The sequence below is a fragment of the Pelobates fuscus genome, chromosome 2 (assembly GCF_036172605.1).
Source record: "Pelobates fuscus isolate aPelFus1 chromosome 2, aPelFus1.pri, whole genome shotgun sequence".
Taxonomy (NCBI): domain Eukaryota; kingdom Metazoa; phylum Chordata; class Amphibia; order Anura; family Pelobatidae; genus Pelobates; species Pelobates fuscus.
The window spans coordinates 385,624,592-385,648,504 of NC_086318.1; the positions used below are offsets into that span (position 1 = coordinate 385,624,592).

The window sequence follows — 23,913 nt, forward strand, 5'->3', positions numbered from 1 at the left end:
AACTGCACCTTATTAAAAAATAAATAAATCTGGCACACTATGGGTTAATTACTACCTGTCATTGAGCCTGGAGGCTATTTTCACTTACACTGCATGGTGAGTTTTGCAAATGAAAGTGATATTTCACTCAAATCAGTAAAAGAACCAAACTACGTATTGATTCATTTTATGACTTGACAAGTATTCAGGACCATAATAAAGTAGGAATTCATATTCCTTTGTTAAGCTGTGGCTTAGTAATGACTAGTCCCTTCTAAACAATGACATTGTGATAGTGATGTCAGGTAGACCCATCAAATACCTGCATCCTCCCACACACAATAGATTGCAAGCTTTTTGTAGTTAACATACAAGTGATCAGATGGAAAGCTATGATTATCTCCTAACATCAACCGACTACAATCTCTTCTATACTATCTTCCCCATCTTATCCCCTGACAGGCAGAGAATTTGAGTGTGAATCTGGTTGTCTTGCAGCATAGAGATATAATAAACACTGATTATTAATCACTCATAGTTATTGTGAGCCACCATGACATCACTCATTCCTCTCACAGTAAAACAATCATCCCTGCCTGGACGTTTATTTTTAAAACATATAATCACTTATACAGTGATTTTCAGTGCTTGGCTAAACTATTGAAAGCTGCACTATGTGGGTTTATCAGTGGGCTTCTATCATTATTATTATTTTTATTTATTTTTTATTAAAAGGAAAAAGGCACACTGCAAATCACAGAGCCATATTTAAACAATTTTGTCAGGAAAAATAAATGGAGCCCCGTGCTCGCTGTGTGTTCAGGACCCTGGAGAGTGTCAAACACGCGCGCTCCCGGAGTTAAAGGGACAGCGTGCACGCACATGCCATGCGAGGCGCACACGGTGGGGGGCGCGCCTGGCTCTAGACAACAGGAGCGAGGGGGGTGAGGGGGGTCTTGCAAGATCCCCTGGGGATTCCCAGGCACGCCGGTGTGCTGCAGGTAAAAGGCAAGCTCATGGTGGTAGGGGTGGTGGGGGAAGGGCTGAGATAGGGGTAATGTCAGCATGCACCTAAGACTAGTGTGCCAGGGGTGTACATACTTCTCAGGGTACATCTCCCATAGCACATCCAGAGGTGTATAATAATGTTCAGCCAAAGGGGGAGGCAACTACTCATTTGATATGTTCCCTGTGACCTTATCAGGATGCCATAGCTGTGCAGGGGAGGCTGGGAGGGCTGGAACATACATGTCTGGTCAGGGATGGGGAGGAGGAGGAAGGTGCAGAACACTGTCTTCCTGATCATGGAGAGCTGGGCTGCTGACAAGCAAGACCTGTCAACGAATCAGTGAATGGGGAAGGGAGCTGTCAGGGGTTTCACTACATTGTAACATTGTTGCACAAAGAGCAGATAGGTATTAGGCAATGCACCTCTGTTTGCTGTCCCTTCACAGCACATTACTGGACCAGCAACCACTGCACAGTGAGTTCTGGGTTTTAATTCCATCTGGGGCAGATACTGTTTGTACTTTAATTAATATTAACATTATTATTATTATTATTATTGTGCAGTTTGCAATATAGTGTAAAGGAATCTCTAGGGGCATTCCAGCTGTTGTTTTCCTACAACTCCTATCATTTTTTGGAAAACTGCAGAGACTGCAGATTGTAAACCTCTGACCAGGGATTCATGCTAATTTGACTTTTTGAATACAGGCACACGGTGGTATGTATTGTGGGTTTGTCTGATTATTTGCTTTGTAATAATGGGAAGGATGTATATAATATTGGGCTGGCAGTGTTAGGAATGGGTTACATGTGTATGGGCTTTGGATAATTTAAAATGAGCAATGAGTTATAATGCATGGCTTGGTTTAATTGGAACGTGTTATAATATATTGTTTGTGATACGAGGGGTAAGATATATTACATTGTGTGGGATAGTATTGATACATTATAAATCATGGTTTGATATATTTTGGATTAATTTTAACAATGGGTTTTGAAATCTAAGGGATAAATTAGTATATCAAGCTTGTGGTATTAGGGACCAGTTGTATAATACATGGGTTTTGATATTAGGGATAAGTTGAATGATTTACGATATGAAGGGTGAGTTATAATACATACAGTATTTCAGGGTATTGGGGATGACGTATAGCACATTGTTTGGGATGTTTTGGTACATGGTTTGGGATAATATCAATAAGTTATAATGCTGGGTTAGGGATTTTAGGGTTGATTTATAATATTGAGTTTGTTGTATTAGGCATTAGTTATATAATACATGGTTTGGAATATTAGGATGAGATATAATACATGATTTGTGGAATTATAATGGGTTTTGAATATTAGGGAAGAATTCTGATGAATGGTTTCATTAAACAGTAAAACCCGTTCCAAGGCACTAATGTTACTACTGCCATAACCTGCCGATGAGTTATAACGCAGGTGGGTTATAATACGTGGTTTGGAATTTTAGTATGAGTTATTATACATGGTTTAGTATATTATGAATGAGTTAAAATATAGAATTTCTGTTTTTAGGGATGGTTTGGAATATTAGAGGTGAGTTATAATAAATGGATATTAGAGATGAGTTCTAATACATGGTTTGGAATATTAGAGGTGAGTTATAATACATGGTTTGGAATTTTAGGGGTGAGTTATAAAACATGGTTAGGAATATTAGGGGTAAGTTATAATACACGATTTGTAATATTAGGGGTGAGTTATAATACATGGTTTGGAATATTAGAGGTGAGTTATAATACATGGTTTGGAATATTAGGGGTGAGTTATAATACATGGTTTGGAATATTAGAGGTGAGTTATAATACATGGTTTGAAATATTAGAGGTGAGTTATAATATATGGTTTGGAATATTAAGGGTGAGTTATAATAGATGGTTTGAAATATTAGAGGTGAGTTATAATAAATGGTTTGGAATATTAGGGGTGAGTTATAATACACGGTTTGGAATATTAAGGGTGAGTTATAATACATGGTTTGTTATAATAGGGATGAGTTGTAAGACATGGTTTTGGATATTGGGGATAAGCCATAATACACTGGTATATTATAAATGACTTATAATGTTGAGTAGTAATGAGTTATAATATATGATTTTGAAAATTAAGGATTAGTTATAACGCACTTCTGTTTTGCAGGCCCGCACGCTCGGATGCCTCTGCTTGTAGAAAGATGTGTCATGGAATAAAAACCAGGAGTGCACGCCTAGTTCGAACTCAGCATCAGACCCTCCTGGGGGTTCTAGTCTGGGTCCAACTCTCTGTATGCTCCGGCCCAGTGCAGCTTTCCGTAGGTAAGTGATTTCATCAAGGTTAAATACAACAATGTGGAGTTTGCTTGTAATGGCTTTTGTTATATAAACATTTATTTCTTGTACTACCAGTCCAGTGACAGATAACTGTTCAGTTGACTTAACATGTAGTCCACAATTGCTCGAGTGCCAAAGGACATTCATCACTGGATTAGTTTGCCACCAGGCACCAGCTATTGTGTTTCACCTGCTATTCCTCTTCTGTCTTATTTCCTGTTTCCATCGCTCACAAAGTATGAATCTCTCCTTATATTGGGGAATATTTGTTAAACAGCCTAAAATAGATACATTGTAAATAATCAATTCTGCCTATTAGGATCATTGTTCCCAGATTTGCTGTTTTTGTTGAAATTGTGCTGGTTGGTTCATATTTCACCAAAGTCCCTATTTATTACTTACAGATCCTTCCTATTTGTATTTTTCTTAGTGTCATTCACTTTCCCTGTTTGTTTACCTCGTTCGCTCTTTAACCGTCTATGTTTCATTCCTTCTGGCTACTGCTCACTCGTTCCCTCTCTATCAATCTTTATGTATATCAGTCCTCCTCTCTCAGTCTATCTCTCGATGCATCTTTCTCTCTCTATCTGAATTATCTCTGTCTGCCCCTTTCTTTGGTCTGCATTGCTTTAACCCCCTTTATCTGTTAACCACACCTTCCTATATATGTCTGGCTCAATCTTTTTATCCTTTCATTTTACTTTCCTTCACCTCACTTTTATCTTCTCTGTCTCTTTTTCACATTCCCCTCAGCCACTGTTTTATTTTCTCTTTGTCTCTCCCTCCGTTTCTCTCTCCATTCTCTCTCTCCTCCTCCCTGTGCTCTGTCTATCCTCATTCCATTACTTGCTCCCTTGGTTCCTGTTTCTCTCTGTGTCTCTGACACACGTTCTTTATCTTACTTCCCCTCGCTGTCTCTGTCTCTCTGACATGCTGTTTGTTTGACTGCCCCTCACTGGCTCTGGGTCTCTGACACACTGTCTTTATCTGACTGCCCCTCACTGTCTCTGTCTCTCTGACATGCTGTCTGTGTGACTAACCTTCACTGTCTCTCTGAAATGCTGTTTGTTTGACTGCCCCTCACTGTCTCTGTCTCTCTGACATGCTGTTTGTTTGACTGCCCCTCACTGGCTCTGGGTCTCTGACACACTGTCTTTATCTGACTGACCCTCACTGTCTCTGTCTCTCTGACATGCTGTTTGTGTGACTGCCCCTCACTGTCTCTGTCTCTCAGACATGCTGTCTCTCTCACCTGCTGTCTGTCTGACTGCCCTTCACTGTCTGTATCTCTCTGACATGCTGTCTGACTGCCACTCACTGCCTGACTCTTTAACACGCTGTCTGTCTGACTGCACTTCACTGTCTCTGTCTCTCTGTGATGCTGTCTGTCTGCCCCTGATGCTCTCTAAGTCTTTGGCACACTGTCTTTATCTAACTGCCCCTCATTATCTCTCTGTCTCGCTGTCTGCCTGCCCTTCACGCTCTCTAGGTCTCTGACAGACTTACACACTGTCTTTATCTGACTGACCCTCATTATCTCTCTTTCCCCCTTCTTTCTTTCACCCTCTCTGTTTCTACCCCTGCTGTTAATCACTAAATAAGAAATGATTCTGAATTTACCAGGGTATGCCATATCTTTTTGCAAAATAGTTGAACTTGAACAAAAATCTCCAAATCAGGTATACTTCCAGCTCAGCAAGTATGTCCCGAAATTTGCAATACCCTGGTGGGTTTCATCCAGCTCCTGTCTTAGTGTATAGCCCTGTCTGTCTGCATTTCTCTTTCTTACATTCCTTTATTTTCCCCTTTTATCACTTCCCTCTAACTCTATCTCTGGCACTCTGTCTCTTTTTTCTCTTCTTCCCCATTTCTGTCCCCCATTTACTTTATCTCTTCTCCTTTTTGTATTTCCTACCGATTCCCATTTCTATCTTTCTGCCTCTATCCCCCACAACCCATCTCTACCTCAATTTCTATATTATTGTTTATTTATCTGTGCCATGCTATATCTTTATATCTTCTTTTAAACTGGCGTTCCCTCTCTCCCTTTCTCTGTCTCCAGCCCTTCTCTCTCTCTCTCTCTCTCTCTGATGCATATCTGGTTCTTTTCCCCCCCTTTCTCTCGTCAACATCCCCACAGTCCCAAAACTAACCTTCTAACAAGCTAATGTTTCAAACAAATATAATATTTGCTCGGCAAGCCCGGATGTCTTTGTGTTGGTATAAATAGGATATTCTACGTGCTTGGCTATGCCCTTGGCATTAACACAAGCTTCATGCTGATAACATTATTACTGTTTAAAGAGAGTGGAACAGAATAAAATATGAATTTATATATAGAATTACAGCTTGGCGTGGCATACATTTTTATTCTATTGTGCAGAGAAAGTGATTGTTTTATTGTATATGTATTATAATGCAGAAAAAAAAAATATTAATGCAAAAAGATTGATGACTGTGTCTTACGATTCACTTTACTCATATATCATGATCGTCAGAGTAGAAATAAATATATAGTATAATTATTTTTAGAGATCTTGCTTTGTATAAACTGCTTTTGTTTTGGAGTTTGAACTGCAGATTAACACATGCATTGCTCTAAAACACGCTGAACATCGCTCCGGCATTGGGGAAATTAATTAGACAGGATGATATTTGGGAAAGGGCTAAATTATATTTTTTTATGAACTGGCAAAACAACACAAGGAAAACAAAAGACTGTATGACCAACTATTTGAAATGAAAAGTAGCATGAAATGGCATAGGCATTAATTTAAAAAAAAAAAAAAAAAATTGGGGGAGGAAGTGTAAATTTTATGAAAAAAAAAGATTGTAAAAACTGGCTTTTAAGTTGTACATTTTGCAATCACTTATCAATTCACCTTAATTTCCATGCTCAGCCAGCCAAATGAGAAATGTAGTCATTGGAAAATCAGTGTCAAAGGTCAAATCAATAGTATCTCTGTGCTGTTATTGAACTACAATTTCCATCAGGCTCTGCCAAACACTGGCATATGGAGTTACAGCTGAGCACCATGGGTGTTGAAGTCTGATAACAGAATGGTTTATTGTTGCTTATCCTTGCTTGAGATGGTGGTAAGCATTAGAATTTTACTAATGTGGGCGTAAGGTTGCAGAACAAGAAACGATAGGTAGGTAGGACATTCAGTGTGGCTTCAGGCTTTTATAGTTAGGTTTGCGGCTTCGGAAGCCTAATAGGTTTTGGCATCAAGGTTAATGTTCGATATGCTGATCTGAGTACTTCCGCCAACATTTTTATTTAGGTACCTAACTACGGTTGGTTATTATGTTTGTGTATGTTTTGATTCAAAATTTCATATTCCTCATCATTGTTGTCATTAAAATGCAGACCAATTATACGGTAGCTTTGAAGTATTCTGCTTCACAGAATTGTAATAGAACTGAATTATTGGATTTAATCATTAAACTGCGTTATATTGATATAAATGTTACATTCAGCTGACATCATCATTCTCAATCAGCTCCATCCTACAACATAGAATAGGCTATTAAGGTTTGACTTTTGTTTAAATTGTTAAAATGCAATTGTTTTGATGACTGCATAGAGTGATAGGAGTTGTAGTTTGGTGGTTGAACTTACTGGCAAATTGTGTCCATTCAAGATCTTGTCAGTCAGGTTAAGAAATATCATAACCCGATTTTCAAACGCTATTCTTTTATTCAGTTTATCTGGTGTTAGTTATTTCTGTGAATACCAATCAAAGGTTGCCTCTTTTTACGGAGGAATGTGTATGACAAAAGTGCTCAAGACAGTCAAAAAGTGATTTACAGGCAGCTCAATACACTAGTGTGGAAATATCCTCTATTCCACTGAACGAATTTAGTAAATATTGGTGCGGTGTAAGTGACAAAGACCTACACCTATAAGTGGAGCGCTCAAACACATATATGGCTTACCAAAACGTAGTCTCATTCAATGGTACAATATGGAGTACATGTCAAAGTAAAATACAGAAAATACAATATAGTGTAGATGGTACTTAAAATGGCTTCGCAGTAATTATAATAATATTGTGCCAAATATTACACTCACATTTCAGGGAGCCTTCATATAGGAAACACTGGCTCCGTATAAAGGCTTGTGTGCTGTTATGGTAGCACCACCCTCCTACTTCGGCTTGAAGAATTTCTCGGAAATACAAAAAGGAAAGCAGACCAATGTGTAGATTTATGATGATAAATGACACAAATATGTGTTCAATAAATGGGGTGCTCACCTGGTCCTGAGCCTACGGATCCCGGCTCTAGGTGTATAAGTATTGTGCCAATTTGAATGGGGATGGCACTACCCCTGTGAGGATTCCTTGGAGGCTCCAAAAAGAACTTGAGTGAGGTCTTAAATGAAAATGGTGAATTTATTGGTCTTAAATGAAAATGGTGAATTTATTGTCGGCGGTCAGGTGACGATCACGTGATCGCGTGACGTCACTTCCGCCAACCGCCCGGTCGGAAACAGGCATTTCCGCCAACCAACGCTGTCCACCAATGAAGGAAAAGACAAATAAAGGCGCCAACACCATTAACCTATTAAAGGTATACACACACACACCCCTGTACACACAATATGTAAAATTGAATCTGATTGGACAGAATGCACTTAACTCATTAAAGGGGAAGACCCAAATTACATTTAAAATGGAGGATTCAGAGGACCAACATTACAGCTGACTGAAGAAGCTCTATTTGAGAGTGAAACGCGTATTGGCCATTTTTAAAGGACTTTTATTTGAGGACTTTTATCATCTTTGTTTTTATATTGATTTTATACCAATAAATTCACCATTTTCATTTAAGACCTCACTCAAGTTCTTTTTGGAGCCTCCAAGGAATCCTCACAGGGGTAGTGCCATCCCCATTCAAATTGGCACAATACTTATACACCTAGAGCCGGGATCCGTAGACTCAGGACCAGGTGAGCACCCCATTTATTGAACACATATTTGTGTCATTTATCATCATAAATCTACACATTGGTCTGCTTTCCTTTTTGTATTTCCGAGAAATTCTTCAAGCCGAAGTAGGAGGGTGGTGCTACCATAACAGCACACAAGCCTTTATACGGAGCCAGTGTTTCCTATATGAAGGCTCCCTGAAATGTGAGTGTAATATTTGGCACAATATTATTATAATTACTGCGAAGCCATTTTAAGTACCATCTACACTATATTGTATTTTCGGTATTTTACATTGACATGTACTCCATATTGTACCATTGAATGAGACTACATTTTGGTAAGCCATATATGTGTTTGAGCGCTCCACTTATAGGTGTAGGTCACTTACACCACACCAATATTTAGTTATTTCTGTGTTTATATTCTCATTTGTTTTGTATTTTATAAAGTGTGTGCATGCATGTATGTCTATGTGTGGGAGTGTGCGTGCGTGCGTGTGTGTTATGTGTGAAAGAGACTGTCTTTTCTGCCCTTTGTATCATTCTTAAAGTAAGATCTTTGCTGCATGATAGCTTTTGCCAAACGATTGGGACAGTAACTGCCAAACTTTGTAGATTTTTAAGAATCAGCAATATTAAGGACAGAGTTTAATCAGTGAATAAAATGAGTGAGTTATCTGCAGTGTACGATGTATCATTATAAACTCATTTTTTATGTATATATTAAAGCTTTACAATTTAAAGCCAATAACAAAATTTGATTACTAAAAAATCTTGCCATGTATAAAAGATCTATAATTTATGGTTAATCATTTTTTCTTCTACTAGTGGAAATATTAGCCTGGCAACACTAAAAGCACTGTCTAGAACAGGGGTAGGCAACCTTCAGCACTCTAGATGTTGTGGACTACATCCCCCATAATGCTCTTACACCCATAATGCTGGCAAAGCATCATGGGAGGTGTAGTCCAAAACATCTGCAGTGCCGAAGGTTGCCTATGCCTGGTCTAGAGAGATGCAGTGCTGACTGGTAACTTAGTGCAAACATCATGCTGCTTTGTATTAGGCCAGTTGGAACTCAACACAAATCTCTGCATCTCTCACAAAGAATATTTACTTCTCTTGTAGTGAAGCAAAGTGACCCAACTGCGTTCGTTACTGGATGATTAATAACGATATTTAGCACTTGAACTTGAAGCAGTGATCCCAAGTTTCATCTTACTGAGGGTTGTATGATAATTTGAAAACTCTCACATTAATACTATAATTAATTTTATTGCTACACACTACACTATCAGGGTTATTCGCTAACGCATACCTTCCAACCGATGCGTTCTGAGAATCGGGGTGTCTATGGGGCATGGCAAGTGATGCAATTTCTTCCCTGGCTTCTCCCAAAGGGGGTGAACCCACCTGGAAAGACCTGACGTGTCTGCACACCAGGCTTTCTGCCAATCACTAATTCTAGTCCACAGAGGCAAGGTCCAAGCTCCCAGAACATGATGCTTGTTGGTGACAGTTCCCTGGGATGGGGAACAGCTACTTAGGACAGTTTTTTCTGGGTCAGGACAGGACCTTAAAATCGTGACTGTCCCCCAAAAACTGGACGCCTGAGAGGCCTTCCTAAACTGATTGTAGTGAACTCAAAGAGAATTTAAAGACAAGTAATTTTTCCAGGTAGGTCTAAAAGTTAGCACTCACTTAGAATTCACAACATTTCACACTTTAGTGAAAAGCCCTGTATGATTTTTCAAAGCAGAGATTTACATTTTATCTGTAATCTGTGCATTACTAGCTATATGAACAACAAATATATAGGTTAATTGTTCTGTTTACCTGAAACTATGACCCAGACCTATATTGTGGTTGCTTGCAACGTAATGTGACTCATGGCACCTAGCATTGATATTTAAATTTTGTCTTACATTTTGCAGGTTGGTTCCAAAGGCATTAGTGAATATGTTATATGTATCATATTTGCTCATAAATATACAGGGCAGTTCCTGTTAAAAATGGATGTTCTCATTGACGTAGACATCTGTTTCATTTACCTGTTCATTGCTTATTTGAGTCTGTGAACCACATTACCGTAAATACGTTTATTAATTATTCTAGATTATAAAATGTAGAGCCCACATTAAGTGGGTTGGTGGTTTGGTGCTCTTCTTATCATATGTAAAGAGTATCGATCTGTTTTCTATTTACTTTATGCTGCTGTGCACTTTAACCCATTTAAGATACAACGCTAGAACACTTAAAAAACTATGCACAAATGTGCAACCTTTTACTGAGCTGAACAAAGTATTTTTTCACCTTTCACATAGAAACCCTTCTGACCACTTCTTTGCGGCATAGATTCATCAAGGTGCTGGATGTATTCCTCAGGGATTTGGGTCTATGTTGACATGAAACCATTGTGTAGTTGCTGCATATTTGCTTATGTTGGAAATCTGCCATTCTACCCTATTCCAGATGTGCCCTATTGGATTTAGATCTGGTGATTATGAAGGCCACTGGAGAGCAGTAACCTCATTGTTATATTTGTGTAACCAGCTTGACATGGTATGCTGTCCTGTTGGATGTAGCCAATAGCAGATGGATAGATGTGGCCATCGTAGTCAACATCAGTACTCATGTATATTCTGGCATCTTAATCATGCTTTGTTTGCATTTAGGGGCCTAATGGTGCCAAGAAAATGTTCCCCATTAGGACAGAGCCATGGATTCATAATAGAGATTCATACATGCAGGCAATGTATTCCCATTCTTCTCGTGTCCAGTTTTGGTATACATGTGCTCACTGTAACCTGTAGTTTTCTGTTCTTAGCTCACTGTGGTGGAAACCTATGAATGTCTACTACTGCTGTAGTCCTTCCACTTCAAGGTCCAACATGTGCAGAGATGTTTTAGCATTGGTGTAACATAGGCTACTTCAGTCACTGTGATGTTGAGGCAGACATTTAATTTAAAATTGCACTGGGTGCTAAGGACACCCTGCAGCACTGTAAACTGGAGCATTAGAACATATTGATACGACTAGTGCCATTGGCTTGGCACACCCTAATATAGTATTAGGAGTGGGGGGTGGGTGGTATTTACACTGTTGGGCATACCCACCAAAAATGGAATACATGCACATTGCAAGCATGGGGAGGTGGGTTGTTGTTTCAAGAGGGGGCAGAGACAACTAGCGGGAACAGAAAAACTGACAACATGTATGACCAGCCCCACTCAGGGAAGACCATGCTCAGTGCACTGTTGAACATCTCTAGAACTGTATATCAAGGGACAATCAGGGCCCACACATCGGACTAGGGAACCCTGACCATTCTATATGGGGTACGGAAAAACAAATAAGGCCCTTCCACTCCATTTTCCTTCAAATTATGTGATGAGATAAGAAGCTGCCCCAGGCTCCAGTAGGTGGTTCCCTGGAATTTTTTTATTACTCAACATTTGTATAGACTGAGGACCTGAGGGCAGGGTTTAAACAAGATTACAAGACAAAATTAAAAGTATAGTGATTTAGTCATAAGGTGACAATCTGGTTCTGTCCTTAAACATATTTCAACTAAACATTATATTACGAGATAATTTATTTTATCTAGACATATAAACAATAATAAGAAGTAATAACGCTGATTCCTGTGATCTGAAGAACGCAGTGAAAATAGATAATTCCTCCCATAATTTGTGCTTGCTGGAACATTAAAGTTTATTAATATATTTATTTTTTATCTGAAAGATACAGTAGAAAGGAAGGTCAATAGGAACACATAATGAATGACAAAAGTGCTGTCAAGCATGAAAGGAAGCTGTTGGTTTGAGCTGGGAAAATTGTGCTTGTGATAAAATGTGCAATTAAGGAGACAGTGCTGTCCCAGATTAACTAAAGCAGAACTAAACACGTACCCGGAGCCACAGAGCCATGACTACCAAACTGCTTCTGCTGGACATTGATGTTTGAAATCACCCCTTCTCTGACCCTCAAAATGGTAATTCTGATCATCAAAGTCTCCTGCTGATTCTTATATATTATTCATATTTCTATAACATAAACATCCATAGATTTTGCTAATGCTTTGGAACGCCCCAGGATTAAGAAAATAAATCCATTGCCAAATGCTATATTAACCAAGAAATATATAATAGCGTTCTTCTATATGCATGTATCTCATTCTCATCCACTTTAAAGGGAATCTGTCATGACTCACCTTCCCCACAACTGCCGCGCTACCATGTTGGTTGTTACAATGCTAACCAAGGAGTTACCATAGCAACCATAGAGCATGCATGCGCTGTGGTTGCCATGGATGGGACAGTAGAAGGACTGCCAGTGGGAGGTTTCTCCTGCTGTCCCTTATCAATCAGTTCTTTGGCATAGTGTCAAGGTCAAATAATTGATTACCTGGCCGGAGAAAGACCTATTTTTAAATAGGTTTTTCTCTCAATCCATACCTTTAACAAGGTTGCGGACTGTAACTTCTAATCTCTCAACCAAGTTCTCGATTGTTAAAGTTGTTCTGATGACCACAGTAATGTTTCAGTACCGTTGTAGTGAAATCAACATTGAAAGCACACTGTGAAAGCATATACCTTTTAAATGTATACAAAACAGTCCCAGGTCTCTCTTATTAATAGGGGCAGTCCCTCTTCAAAACTCAAACCACACTTTTCCTGTTTAGTACATTGGTGCCCTAATTTGTAAGCAGTTCAGATTATTTGACATATAAATATCATATGTAATATTAAATTTCACTACATGGGAATGCTCCCACCCCATGAGAAATTAGAACACTATAGCATTAAGAATACAAATGTGTACTGCTATAGTGCCCAGTTAGCTGTTTAGGTTCCCGACCACCCAGTGTGAAAGAAAACAGCCGCTTTAATTAACTTTACGCCCTCCTAGCGCCAGTCTCTGCAAGACTGATGATCTCAACCAATCCAATACATTCATATAGGAAAGCATTGGGAGTCTTGTGCGCATGCACGGCAAACTGCTGTGCTGACAGAAATAACTGTAGGGTTAAGATGGCAGGGACATGGCACCCAGACCACTTCATTGAAGTCCCTGCCATTTTAACCCTACAGTTATTTCTATCAGCACAGCATTTTGCCGCGCATGTGAACAAGACTTCATTGACAAGAAGTGGTCTGGATGTCTAAAATGTCCATTTAACAACTATTTTCCAAAGTTCCTTCCTCTTGGCTGCCACAGTAAGCTGGAAGATTTGCCGGCTGACTGGTGACAGGCTCAGAGTGTCAGCTCGTGTTCACTCATAGTGTACATTGCCACTGCTAATGTTTTCCTTCGGGTTTTTTTTTCTGTTAACACCTTGAATTACTGCAAAAAATGTCTGTTATTTACATGATATTGGGGAAGAGAGGTACGTCCCTATGTAGAAGTTGAATGAATTTTTAAAGCTCAATATAGTTTCTGAAATACAAAATGATCTAAACGGTGCATTTGTGAGAAAGTAAATTTGTTCTTGTCCCAGAGAGATTTACGGTAATTTACATAATATATTCTTATATATGTGCTTAGTGCACAACAGAGGATATTTTCATAGTCTCTCCTATGGTAGGTTTTTGCGTAATTCTTTTGTACAATGGTTAATCTGCAGGAACGATGTAATCTATCATTGGAAGTTTCACTACTAAGTGGAATAGATTAAAATATACAAAATGTTGATTCAAGAATTAGACTCGATCGTTTAAGAAAGGCAATGCCAAAAGGTAGATTTCCATGTGTGCAGAATTGTTATCCCCATGATGCTTTGCCTGCCATTACACATTATTTCCACAACATTGGAGAAACGTAAAGCCAGTGGGCAGGGCATAAGGGGACAGGCCAGTGATGTGAAATATGTCACATGTGCTGCCCCCAGGGGGCAGACCCATGAGTAAATGGGTAACATCCTCCCAAATAATAGGTAGGACAGCCGAAATCGTGATAGTTGGGAGGCCAACGTCATCAGTGATGGCAGTGTTTCATGGTCCCAAATAGCTAGCTCACTGTCACAGATTTTTTAAAATGTATTCTTATGAACCCATGTATATTTTTATTATCACACCCACTAGCTATGCTTTTGAAGAGGAAAAATAAACTCCCCAATATAATCATCCTGGCGACATAATTATGAAAAATTGTGTCTATACTTTAATGAACTTGAATGAACAACATATTCCATAAATCCATATGGGTACTCACAAATTATAGGCAAGACTCATACATTGACTTATATATTCTTTAAAAATATATACATTATAATTTATAGTTCCTATATTGAGCCCACAGTATTTAATCTACCAGCTGTAAGTCACCCCCATGTAAATATAAATCCTAATTTTACTCCAGTTTATTTGACACTTACATTAAATTTTATTATTTTCAAATCATAGCTTTTATTGTAAAAAAAAATGTTTTCTAATCCTCTAGAAACATGCTTCGTGATTTTAATGGCTGTATATGTTTTAAGCTCCATACTATGGCCTAAATTTATGTTTGGATACATTTTTCACACAATTTAAATTTTTGTAGAAACTTTAAAAAAATAATAATGTCAAAATATTAACATTTTACAAAATATATAATATATACGAAAAATATCAAAATATTAAAATATTTTTCACAATATTAAATCATTTTAAAATTAAATGTTTACACAAAAATATTAAATCAAGGCCAGTGTTCTTTTGTTGCAATAATATTTCCTGATTAGTTTTCCGTGCAGACCATATTAGGATACCAATTCGGAATTCTCCTTAATTTGTCAATATCTGTATAGAGATAGGATTTGTGAGATGCAAGATTTTCTCACCTTGCATTTCTCTAGCACCGAGAACAGCTGCTTTCATTACTGACCTTTCACCTTCACTATTAAACCCTCAAAAACATTTACGGTGAAACGACCGATTGAAGTTAACACCTAAGACCTACTCTGCACACAACTGACATAGGACAAACCTGTATATCTATTATTACAGAAAGATGTTTCAACAGAATTGTAAAGTGGACAAGACAAACAAAATAAACTTCCTGGAAAACCAGAGAAAGATATAGGTGGATTGGCGCTATAACGGTAAACAAAGCAACAACTCCCAAGTGCCAGAGAATCACCAAAAGGCACTATAGACATACATTATTTGGTAAAAAAAAACAAGAGAATAGGGAGGTGCAAGAAATATAGTGGTATTATACTTATAATAGGTGAATCTCTGGATCAACCTAAAAGTAGAAAAACATACATAGCATAATACTGTAACACATATTAAACAGAATTAATCGGAGGTAATGGGTCACTCACGATCTGTAGAGCCTTAGAAAGCAGGCTCTCACTGTAAAGGCTTTGAATAATAAGCTTATTCACGCTATCTCCGCTGATGTTTGGTAATCAGGTATTTTTCTCCCACATCACGGATACTAAAAATGAAATGAAGGACAAATCCCTGAAAACAGGGATAAATTTAGTGTGTCCAGATCGTATCTCTAGAGGGGATAACCCTTATACTGTAATACAAAAGAGAATAGAGTGTAAACCTAGGACAAACGTCCAGGAAACACTAATGAGGTACTGATCTGAGTGGCTAGTCACTTAAAATAAAAAATCATTTAATTGGTATACAGGACCATGAACTAAAGTAAATGAAAAAGAAAGAATATAAAAAGTGAAAAATAATAAATAAACACACTCTAAAAAGGGAGAGAGGGAAAATAAGTAGCTCAGGGAGCTCAGGGTAGAGCTTCGGCAAAGGGTAAAAGGAGGTGACAGTAGTGTAAAGCTATATACAAGTCCACACAGTAATATACTGCTCACTAATGAGGTGGACATAAGCTATAAAGGCTACTATAGGAGACACTCCAATACCCAAAGCAGAGTAGGGAAAAAGTTTTGCTCGAGGACACTGTATAGACCAGTGTGATATGTAGTTGTTCACACAAGCTATAATATTAAAGTAAGTCCTAGGTATGTGCAGAGCCCGCTGAAAATCCCCAGTGAATGGCTACAAAAAAGGATTATATCTTAGAACAGTGACACAAATAGATTGACACTGGCTAATATGATCAAATAAATCCTCAATAGATTATGCCATATCTGAAGTATAAGCTCATACTAGTCCCTGGAAAGAGCTCCAAGCAGGTTTAAAGAAAAGAGTATAACTCAAGGACACTGTATAGACCAGTGTGATATGTAGTGGTTCACACAAGCTATACTAGTACAGTATGTCCTTGGTATGTGTAGAGCCCGCTAGAGAACCCCAGTGAATGGCTACATAAACGGATTATATCTTAGAACAGTGATACAAATAAATTCACACTGGCTAATGTAATCAAATAAATCCTCAATGAGATGTGCCAAATCTTGTGGAGTTAGCTCATGCTTTTCCCTGAAAACAGCTCCAAATCAGGCTTCCAACCCTCTATCCCTGGTTATACACCCCAAACAGTGATAAATAAATAAAGTGCCATGTTATTGAAAAATCATATTCTGCCTAACGCGTTTCGGCGCTATAGAGAGCGCCTTTCTCAAAGGCTATCAACGGAGAACTGACTGCAGGCTCGTGTTAAATGTGTAACACTGAGAACATTGAGCCAATCAGAGATGGTGGTGGGCGGCGTTCTATTCAGCCGCAATAGCCGTTTGCGAGTGGTTCGCCAATCTGTCAATCAAATGATGAAGCCCCAATCGGAGACAAGGGAGGGGCGGAGCTAGGTATCAGACCCGGAACGCATGTGTATTGCGTTGCCATGGGTACCTGCTCGTAACAGATCTTGTTCTCTAACACGTAAATGTAACCATACAGCATAATAATTCCAGATGAAAGTCTCTGGAGCTCAGGGGGGATAATAAACCCTTTCTATAATGCCATATAAATAAATAAATGGCATGTGTAGGGGTTAAAGCCATAGTATATCGGAATGGTTACATTTAAAATGAAAATAGTGTTGAGTTGCAGCTTAACACTGAGTGGCTAAAAACCACATATAGTAACCGTTTGTTCATTCAACAATAGTTCATGAAAGTGACATATTAGTATAATGATACATGTATGGGTAAGTTTAGTGACAAGCAACTAATATATATCAAAAGAAGGATTAAGATGCAATAAAAGGGGTGAAAGTGAAGCCTTCATTAAGGCCATTGGGGGATAGGGTGTTCAGTGTCTGAATCCAAAAGCATTCTCTCTGCTTTAGGATCAGATCCAAATCACCTCCTCTTTTCCCCACACTAACCTTTTCAACCCCTGCAAATCTAAAACATCTAAACGTTTCGCTGTGATGTCCTCTAGCATGTCTAGCCACAGGGGTGTCCCTATCTGATGGAACTGAATGAATATGTTCCATCATACGCCTCTTAAAGGGACGTATAGTTTTCCCTACGTATTTTTTGCCACATTTGCATGTGAGTAGGTAGACTAATCCTGTGGAATTACAGTTAAAAAATAGTTTGACAGGAATCTTTAATGTGCCTGAGGAATCTGTGATGGACTTGGAGTCTTTATCTATGTAGCGACAGGCTACACAGCGTCCACATTGGTAGGTGCCGTACACATTAAGCCAGCTTTTTTTACTTGCATTCCGTTTGGAAAAATGACTGGGTACTAGCATGTCTTTGAGGTTTTTGCCTCTTTTGGCTGTTATTGAGACATGTGGGGGGATCACATCTTTAAGATGTCGATCTTGTGTGAGTAATGGCCAAAATCTAGCCAAAATCTTTTTCGCTGAGTCCCATCCTGCATCAAACTTTGCCACACATCGAATTGTTTTGGGAGGGCATGGTTTGGGACTATTGTCCAGGAGGTCCTCACGTTCACTCAGAAGTGCTCTTTGGTATGCCTGTTTAAGGCATCTGTTCACGGATACCACACCAGATACCACACCAGATAGATTAGGGTAAAACGTTTTTACTTTCACAAAAAGGCAATAAGACAAGGCACAACGCGTTTCAACCATAACAGGGTCTTTCTCAAGTGCATAATCTAATGAGTACTCTTCATTCTAATATATACATACATGTAATTAAACAATCTAAAACACATGTTAATTAAAATCCATATATGGTCTTTCCGTTTTAATTTCGCCATATTGGGAAGGTCAAACCCCTTCCCAATATGGCGGAATTAAAACGGAAAGACCATATATGGATTTTAATTAACATGTGTTTTAGATTGTTTAATTACTTGCTTTTGTTTATACCATAACAACATTTTATTTCTATATCTAAAAAAAAAAATAATTCTGACAATACTTTATTGTTTTTCAAAATGTGCCCAGTTTTGAAGTTATTCCTATGGTAAAACAGGGACTGTAAAATTATAAATGTTCTTTACAGTAAGAATTATAAAGATGTGGAATAATTTGTCTTAAGAGGTTGTTTTATTATATTTTACAATTCTAAAAATTGTCTGGATGCTGTTTTTTTTTTTTAGTAAAAACAACAAGGATGTAATTAATATGTGTGGTAACAGCTTGATGATTGAATGGGATATCAGACTGCCATTTGATAATCAAGAGGACATTTTTCCTGGATTTTTACACGATTGGAAACCACTTCAGATTGTGGTTTTTTGTTTTGTTTTGTTTTTTACCTTGTTTTGTGTCAGCTGCAGAAATGTGACAGGTTGAACTTGATGGGCCAGAGTCTTTTTTTTAACCTAGATTGCTTTGTTACTTTGTTACCTTGTCATCTTCTTTAAAAATGATAACCAAAGTGCGGTGAGAATGTTAAATACCTGTAGCCCCATTTGTTGTTTTTTTTCAACTCATTGTTCATAGCTTGAATGTTGGCTACCTCAGCCATCAATCAAGTTACAGAGACGAGAAAGACCGTATTCTGATGTAACCTGGAAGTGAAGCCTATCATTCTAATATTTACACTATATAGAAACTCCAATTTTGGAAAAAAAAGTAATTATAAAATACAAACTTTATTTAGCTAACAACAAAAACAATCAGGTTTAATTATAACGAGACATGCTGTTTTATTATTTAATGTTCTGCCATAGTTTTGGGCTTTCTTGTTGGTCTTTAAATTTGGCCTTGGGTATTGTAGATGTCTATTTACATTTTAACTAATCAATAAAACTGTATGAGAAAAGGAAAACGTTTTTTACTTGAATGGTGAGATTAAAGTGGACATATGACATACCTGTATAATTTTTCAGCTTAACATATTATGCATTAATAATGCACTTACCCTTATTTAGCTGATGTGTGACCCTCTATGGCTGAATTGTTATTTTGCTGTAAAGTCCTTAGCATTTCTACTTTCTGACAAGTTAAAGGATTTTGTTTCTTGATTCAGGTAGAATTCCAAGCAATTTAAAACTCAGTAAACAGACATTGCAATGAGCAACAGAAATGTAATGAACATGAAAATTAAACCTGGCGAAATTATATTCTTTCTTTGAAAATGAATGCTATTAACGACCTTGTTATATTATCAAATTAGCCTTCTTTAACGCTGGGGTGTTACGATTCCATTTAATTACATAGTGACATTTTGTAGATTAAACCCTTTACGGCAGATTACTTGACAGAACAGGAGCTTGTCTGTTAGGGGTCCTAGTATAATGTAATTTGCCTAACCCCTGGTCATTGTGCTGTTAAAGGGTCCATATGTATGTCTGCATCACCTTTTAATTTGGCACAAACCATTATTGCTGACTTTAGGTTATGTGAGAGCTCAAAAAGTGTCCAGTCAAATTATTTTATTAGTTTTATCTAGCAGATGCAAAATATTTAATAAAAAATAATTTGGAGAAACCGAAATGTATGATAGTGATGGATGCTTGGATGGTGAATAGTGAGGCTTGTTTTGCATTCAAAATCGTTTGACAACAAATTCCACTTATGTTGAAACCATGTACCACTTTGTAATCTAACTGGATGAGGATGCTTCTAAATCTCTGCTGTGGAAGATGTGTTACCAGGGATCAGACAAGGGACCAATACTTCTTTATATTCAGTGCTTTGTAACAAAAAAATATGTAAATTTATGTAATAGTATAAATTGTCCACTGGGTGTTAACCAAATGAGTTATGATTAAGGAGACACACATTGTTTATGTGGAATCTAACATTTAAATTGCACACAGCTAGGTCATGCAATTCTAAATAATGACTGAATATTCTCACAGTACAGGTGGTCCTCATTTTGCAACTTCCTGTTTTACGACGGCTCACACTTACGACCAGCTGTCTCGCGGTGTGGTAAGTCCGAGCCGTCGTGGAAATTATCGGGATTCCCTCCTCTGCTGCGTTCATCTATGTTCGGGGATATTTCCCCGAACATAGTGGGATATCTTGCTCTGTTGCATTTGTCTATGTTCGGGGAAATATCCCGGAGCATAGATTAGAGGGATTCCCTGCTCTTGTGCATTCGTCTATGTTCTGGGAAATGTCCCTGAACACAGACGTGCACACCAGAGCAGGGAATCCCTTAATTCTATGTTCGGGGAAATATCCCCGAAGCCACTAGAGGGACATCCAGGTGGATAGATGACTCTTGGTCGCCTAAATGGCGCTGGACGTCCTCATGCTATGCAAGAGGACTTCCAGCGTCAGGCCATTGCCGCGCATTAGGTCTCCCACGCTGGCTGACGTGGGCGGGGGAGAAACGTGAGCGGAGTTGAGCCTGGACCTAGGTAAGTGACAGAAGGGGTTATTAGCCAGGGGGTGGTCCTTGACAAAAGGGGAAGTTATAGTGTGAACAAGTTTGTTTTCCTGGCATTATAGTTTCCCTTTAATACATCAGATTTGGTGTACAGATCATGTCCCTGTCGTCTCACTTCTCAATTCTCTGTAATTTGGAAATGAATTCCCTTTGTTTACAGAGCCCAAGCCACACTTCCCCCTGCATGTGACCTAATCAACTTTCCTAAACACTTACAGATAACTAATATATAAACTTCCTTTATTGCACAGTGTGTTTATTTTAGAATTTCCAATCTCCTGTTCTCTAAATAGCCTGCTAAAGCCTGTGTGTGATTAAACCTCAATTAACAGAGCGGGAGATAAAAACAGAAATAATCACACTGTACTGATTGAAATTGAAACCAATTTTTTTTTTTTTAAAGTAAATTGTTTAGGTCACAGGTGGTTGAGGTGTGACTAGGGCTGCGTAAAGTGAAACAATGTGATTTAACCTTTTACTTTCTGGACAAGAATTGAGCAGTGAGACTGCAGGGACATGATCCATACACTACAACTGCTTCATCAATCTAAAATTGTTTTGGTGTCTCGAGTATCCCTTTAAGCGTTAATTCAACTGAGAAAATAACACTAACTCTTACCAGTCAGAAGTTACAAACAGCAGGACAGAATACCGTCTAATTGAAGAAAATTATGTTGGGGAAAACATTTGTGTATTCCGTGTCAATACAGTACTGGGCTCAGTAGTGCATGTTATATTTCTTTTTTGCACATAATTATAAAGTACTCCTAAACTTTTTGCTAAATGTCATAGTTTGCATTTAAAAAAAAACGCCTGTCCATAGCAATATTATGCATCTTGCTGTTGCTTCAATTCTTGGATATAATACTTCACTTTCTCACCTCCAGATCATAGTAACATGTTCTGGGGCTTGAAGCAGTAATCTAGTGTTAATTAGCAGCCCGTAGTTTATTAAATGGGAGTAGAGAGTGCTTTATAAGAGCACGGCTGCCAAACAAAGAAGGGATTTTCTACTTTCTTGCTCTCTGGTAAGCTCATTAGACTACTTTCACCTAATTTACTAAACAGTAAAACTGGAAAAAGCACAATGCATAAAAAAGCGTAAACACATTATCTCTCAGCTTTTTTTAGTTCTATTACCACTTTTAGTGTTTACTGTATAAATTCTCTAAAAATAAGAAAATAACATTAGAATCAAAAAACTGTATTATGGTGCACTGTATTAAGAAAACAGTACCCGTTTGTGGCCCAGAACCCTCTGTCGTTCCTCTTTATCGCAGTTTCCCCTTTTTGTAAGAGCTAAGAATTTGGAATGGATGAGATCACATTCTTTAAAATAGATCTTAATTTTAGATTCTTTAACCCCTTAAGGACACATGACATGTGTGACATGTCATGATTCCCTTTTATTCCAGAAGTTTGGTTCTTAAGGGGTTAAAATAGGTTTCAAAACACAAACACGTCATTTATTGTACAAATAAAGCCATCCCCACTATATCCAGTAATATGCGAGCAATTTAGATAAAACACTGTCCATGTAAGATCTATTCAAATGATCAACGGATATTTTAGTAAATGACATTTTTTTTTAAACTTTCTTGCCAAGGGGAAAATATTTTCAAATTAAATTAAACACCATCACTCTGGTTTATAAATTGTGCTAGCAAAATGTCTAGCTAGTTGCTAGTCAATCATTCTTGATAACTCGCTGATTGGCATGGGCATTCTAGTGTACATCCCATATTTGGCTTGTCCTGCTTGCCTTCAATGTAGCTAAGCTATGTGTCCCGGAGTCTTACCTCTCTTGTGTCTTCTATAAAGTCCTCCTCTAGTGAGTTGTGCATTGGCTCTAGCAGTGTACTATCAGCTCTCATACAGTTGTGCACAGAATTATTTTTTCTTTGGTGTGCATTGCAGAGTGTACATTGTTTTCTGTGAGAACAAAAATGTCTCTTTCCCACCTCTTTCACTGACCCTCTTAATGCGTCTTGTTAAAAATGTTACCTTGTAATTGTCAACTTTCAAAAGGTTATTTTCATTCTAGAAATGACTTTAGAGAGTAATTTATAATAATCGAATCATTAAAACACTGAGTATATTGCTATACCTGATACTGTAATTAAATTGGTTATAGCAGTGTACCTAATGATGTAGAGTTAAAGGTAGCTAGACTTTGAAGGGGCTTAGAGTTAGAAAAAACAGAAGGGGAAGGTAAACTAGGGGCTGGGGTACTTGCCTTCAAAATGCCACAGACTATAACTCGGAATTCTCGGGGCAAGTATCCCACTAACCATAGCTTTCTCTTAACCTTAAGTCTCTTTAACCTCGAGTGCTTCAAAGGTATCTACCTTCTAGGGCTCTGTCATCTGCATTTTAGGACACCCACCTTTTGGAATGAAAGTCAGTAGTAGACAAATAGCAGGCCTGAACAAGCCCCCAGTATTTTCTGGTGATACAGAATAAAGAGAGACAAGAACTATTTTATATTTAGCGAGTAGTACATAGTTTGTTCTAACCTATTTATTTCTCTCCAAATCTTTCTCTTGGAGAGTAGTTTTGAAAAACATGTTTTCTTGCTTTTTTTTTTGGCAGATCGTTTCCTCTGATACATATTAGTGTTTCTGTTTCGGTCTCTCAAGGCACAACATAAACATATGCTGTCTTGGCGTGTTGAGGATTATATTTTTTGGAACTGCTGATTGGCTTTGGCATCCATGTGCCGGGACATTTTATAAAGCAACAGATGCCCTGAATGGACTATTTGTTGTTTCCTTAACATAATTAGTTTACCTTTCTATCTCTGAAATTTAACCAGTTGCATGTAGCCACCAGAGATATCTCTCTCCTTCTCTTACCCAGAAACTATTACCCAGAAGCTAACCACACTGTTTTCTCTACAGGTTAGAGGTAAGCAAATTCAAACTGATTAAATTGTTACTCCAATTAAAAAACAGAATTTTCATAAAAAACTAACTTG

At 38.0% G+C, this 23,913-nt stretch overlaps 1 protein-coding gene across 2 annotated transcripts in view; it reads left to right on the plus strand.

The window, feature by feature from the left end:
• Positions 1-894: 894 nt before the first annotated feature.
• SUSD4 (sushi domain containing 4) overlaps positions 895-23,913 on the plus strand; it is a 239,144-nt gene continuing 216,125 nt past the window's right edge. Inside the window, exons 1-2 of one of the 2 annotated variants that reach the window (XM_063441423.1) lie at positions 895-980; positions 3,151-3,305. In XM_063441423.1, coding sequence (XP_063297493.1) covers positions 3,185-3,305 — 121 coding nt within the window. In that variant the 5' untranslated portion in view covers positions 895-980; positions 3,151-3,184. Of the gene's footprint in view, positions 981-1,254; positions 1,463-3,150; positions 3,306-23,913 lie in introns of those variants that run through there. The other variant, XM_063441422.1, reaches the window with a different exon arrangement.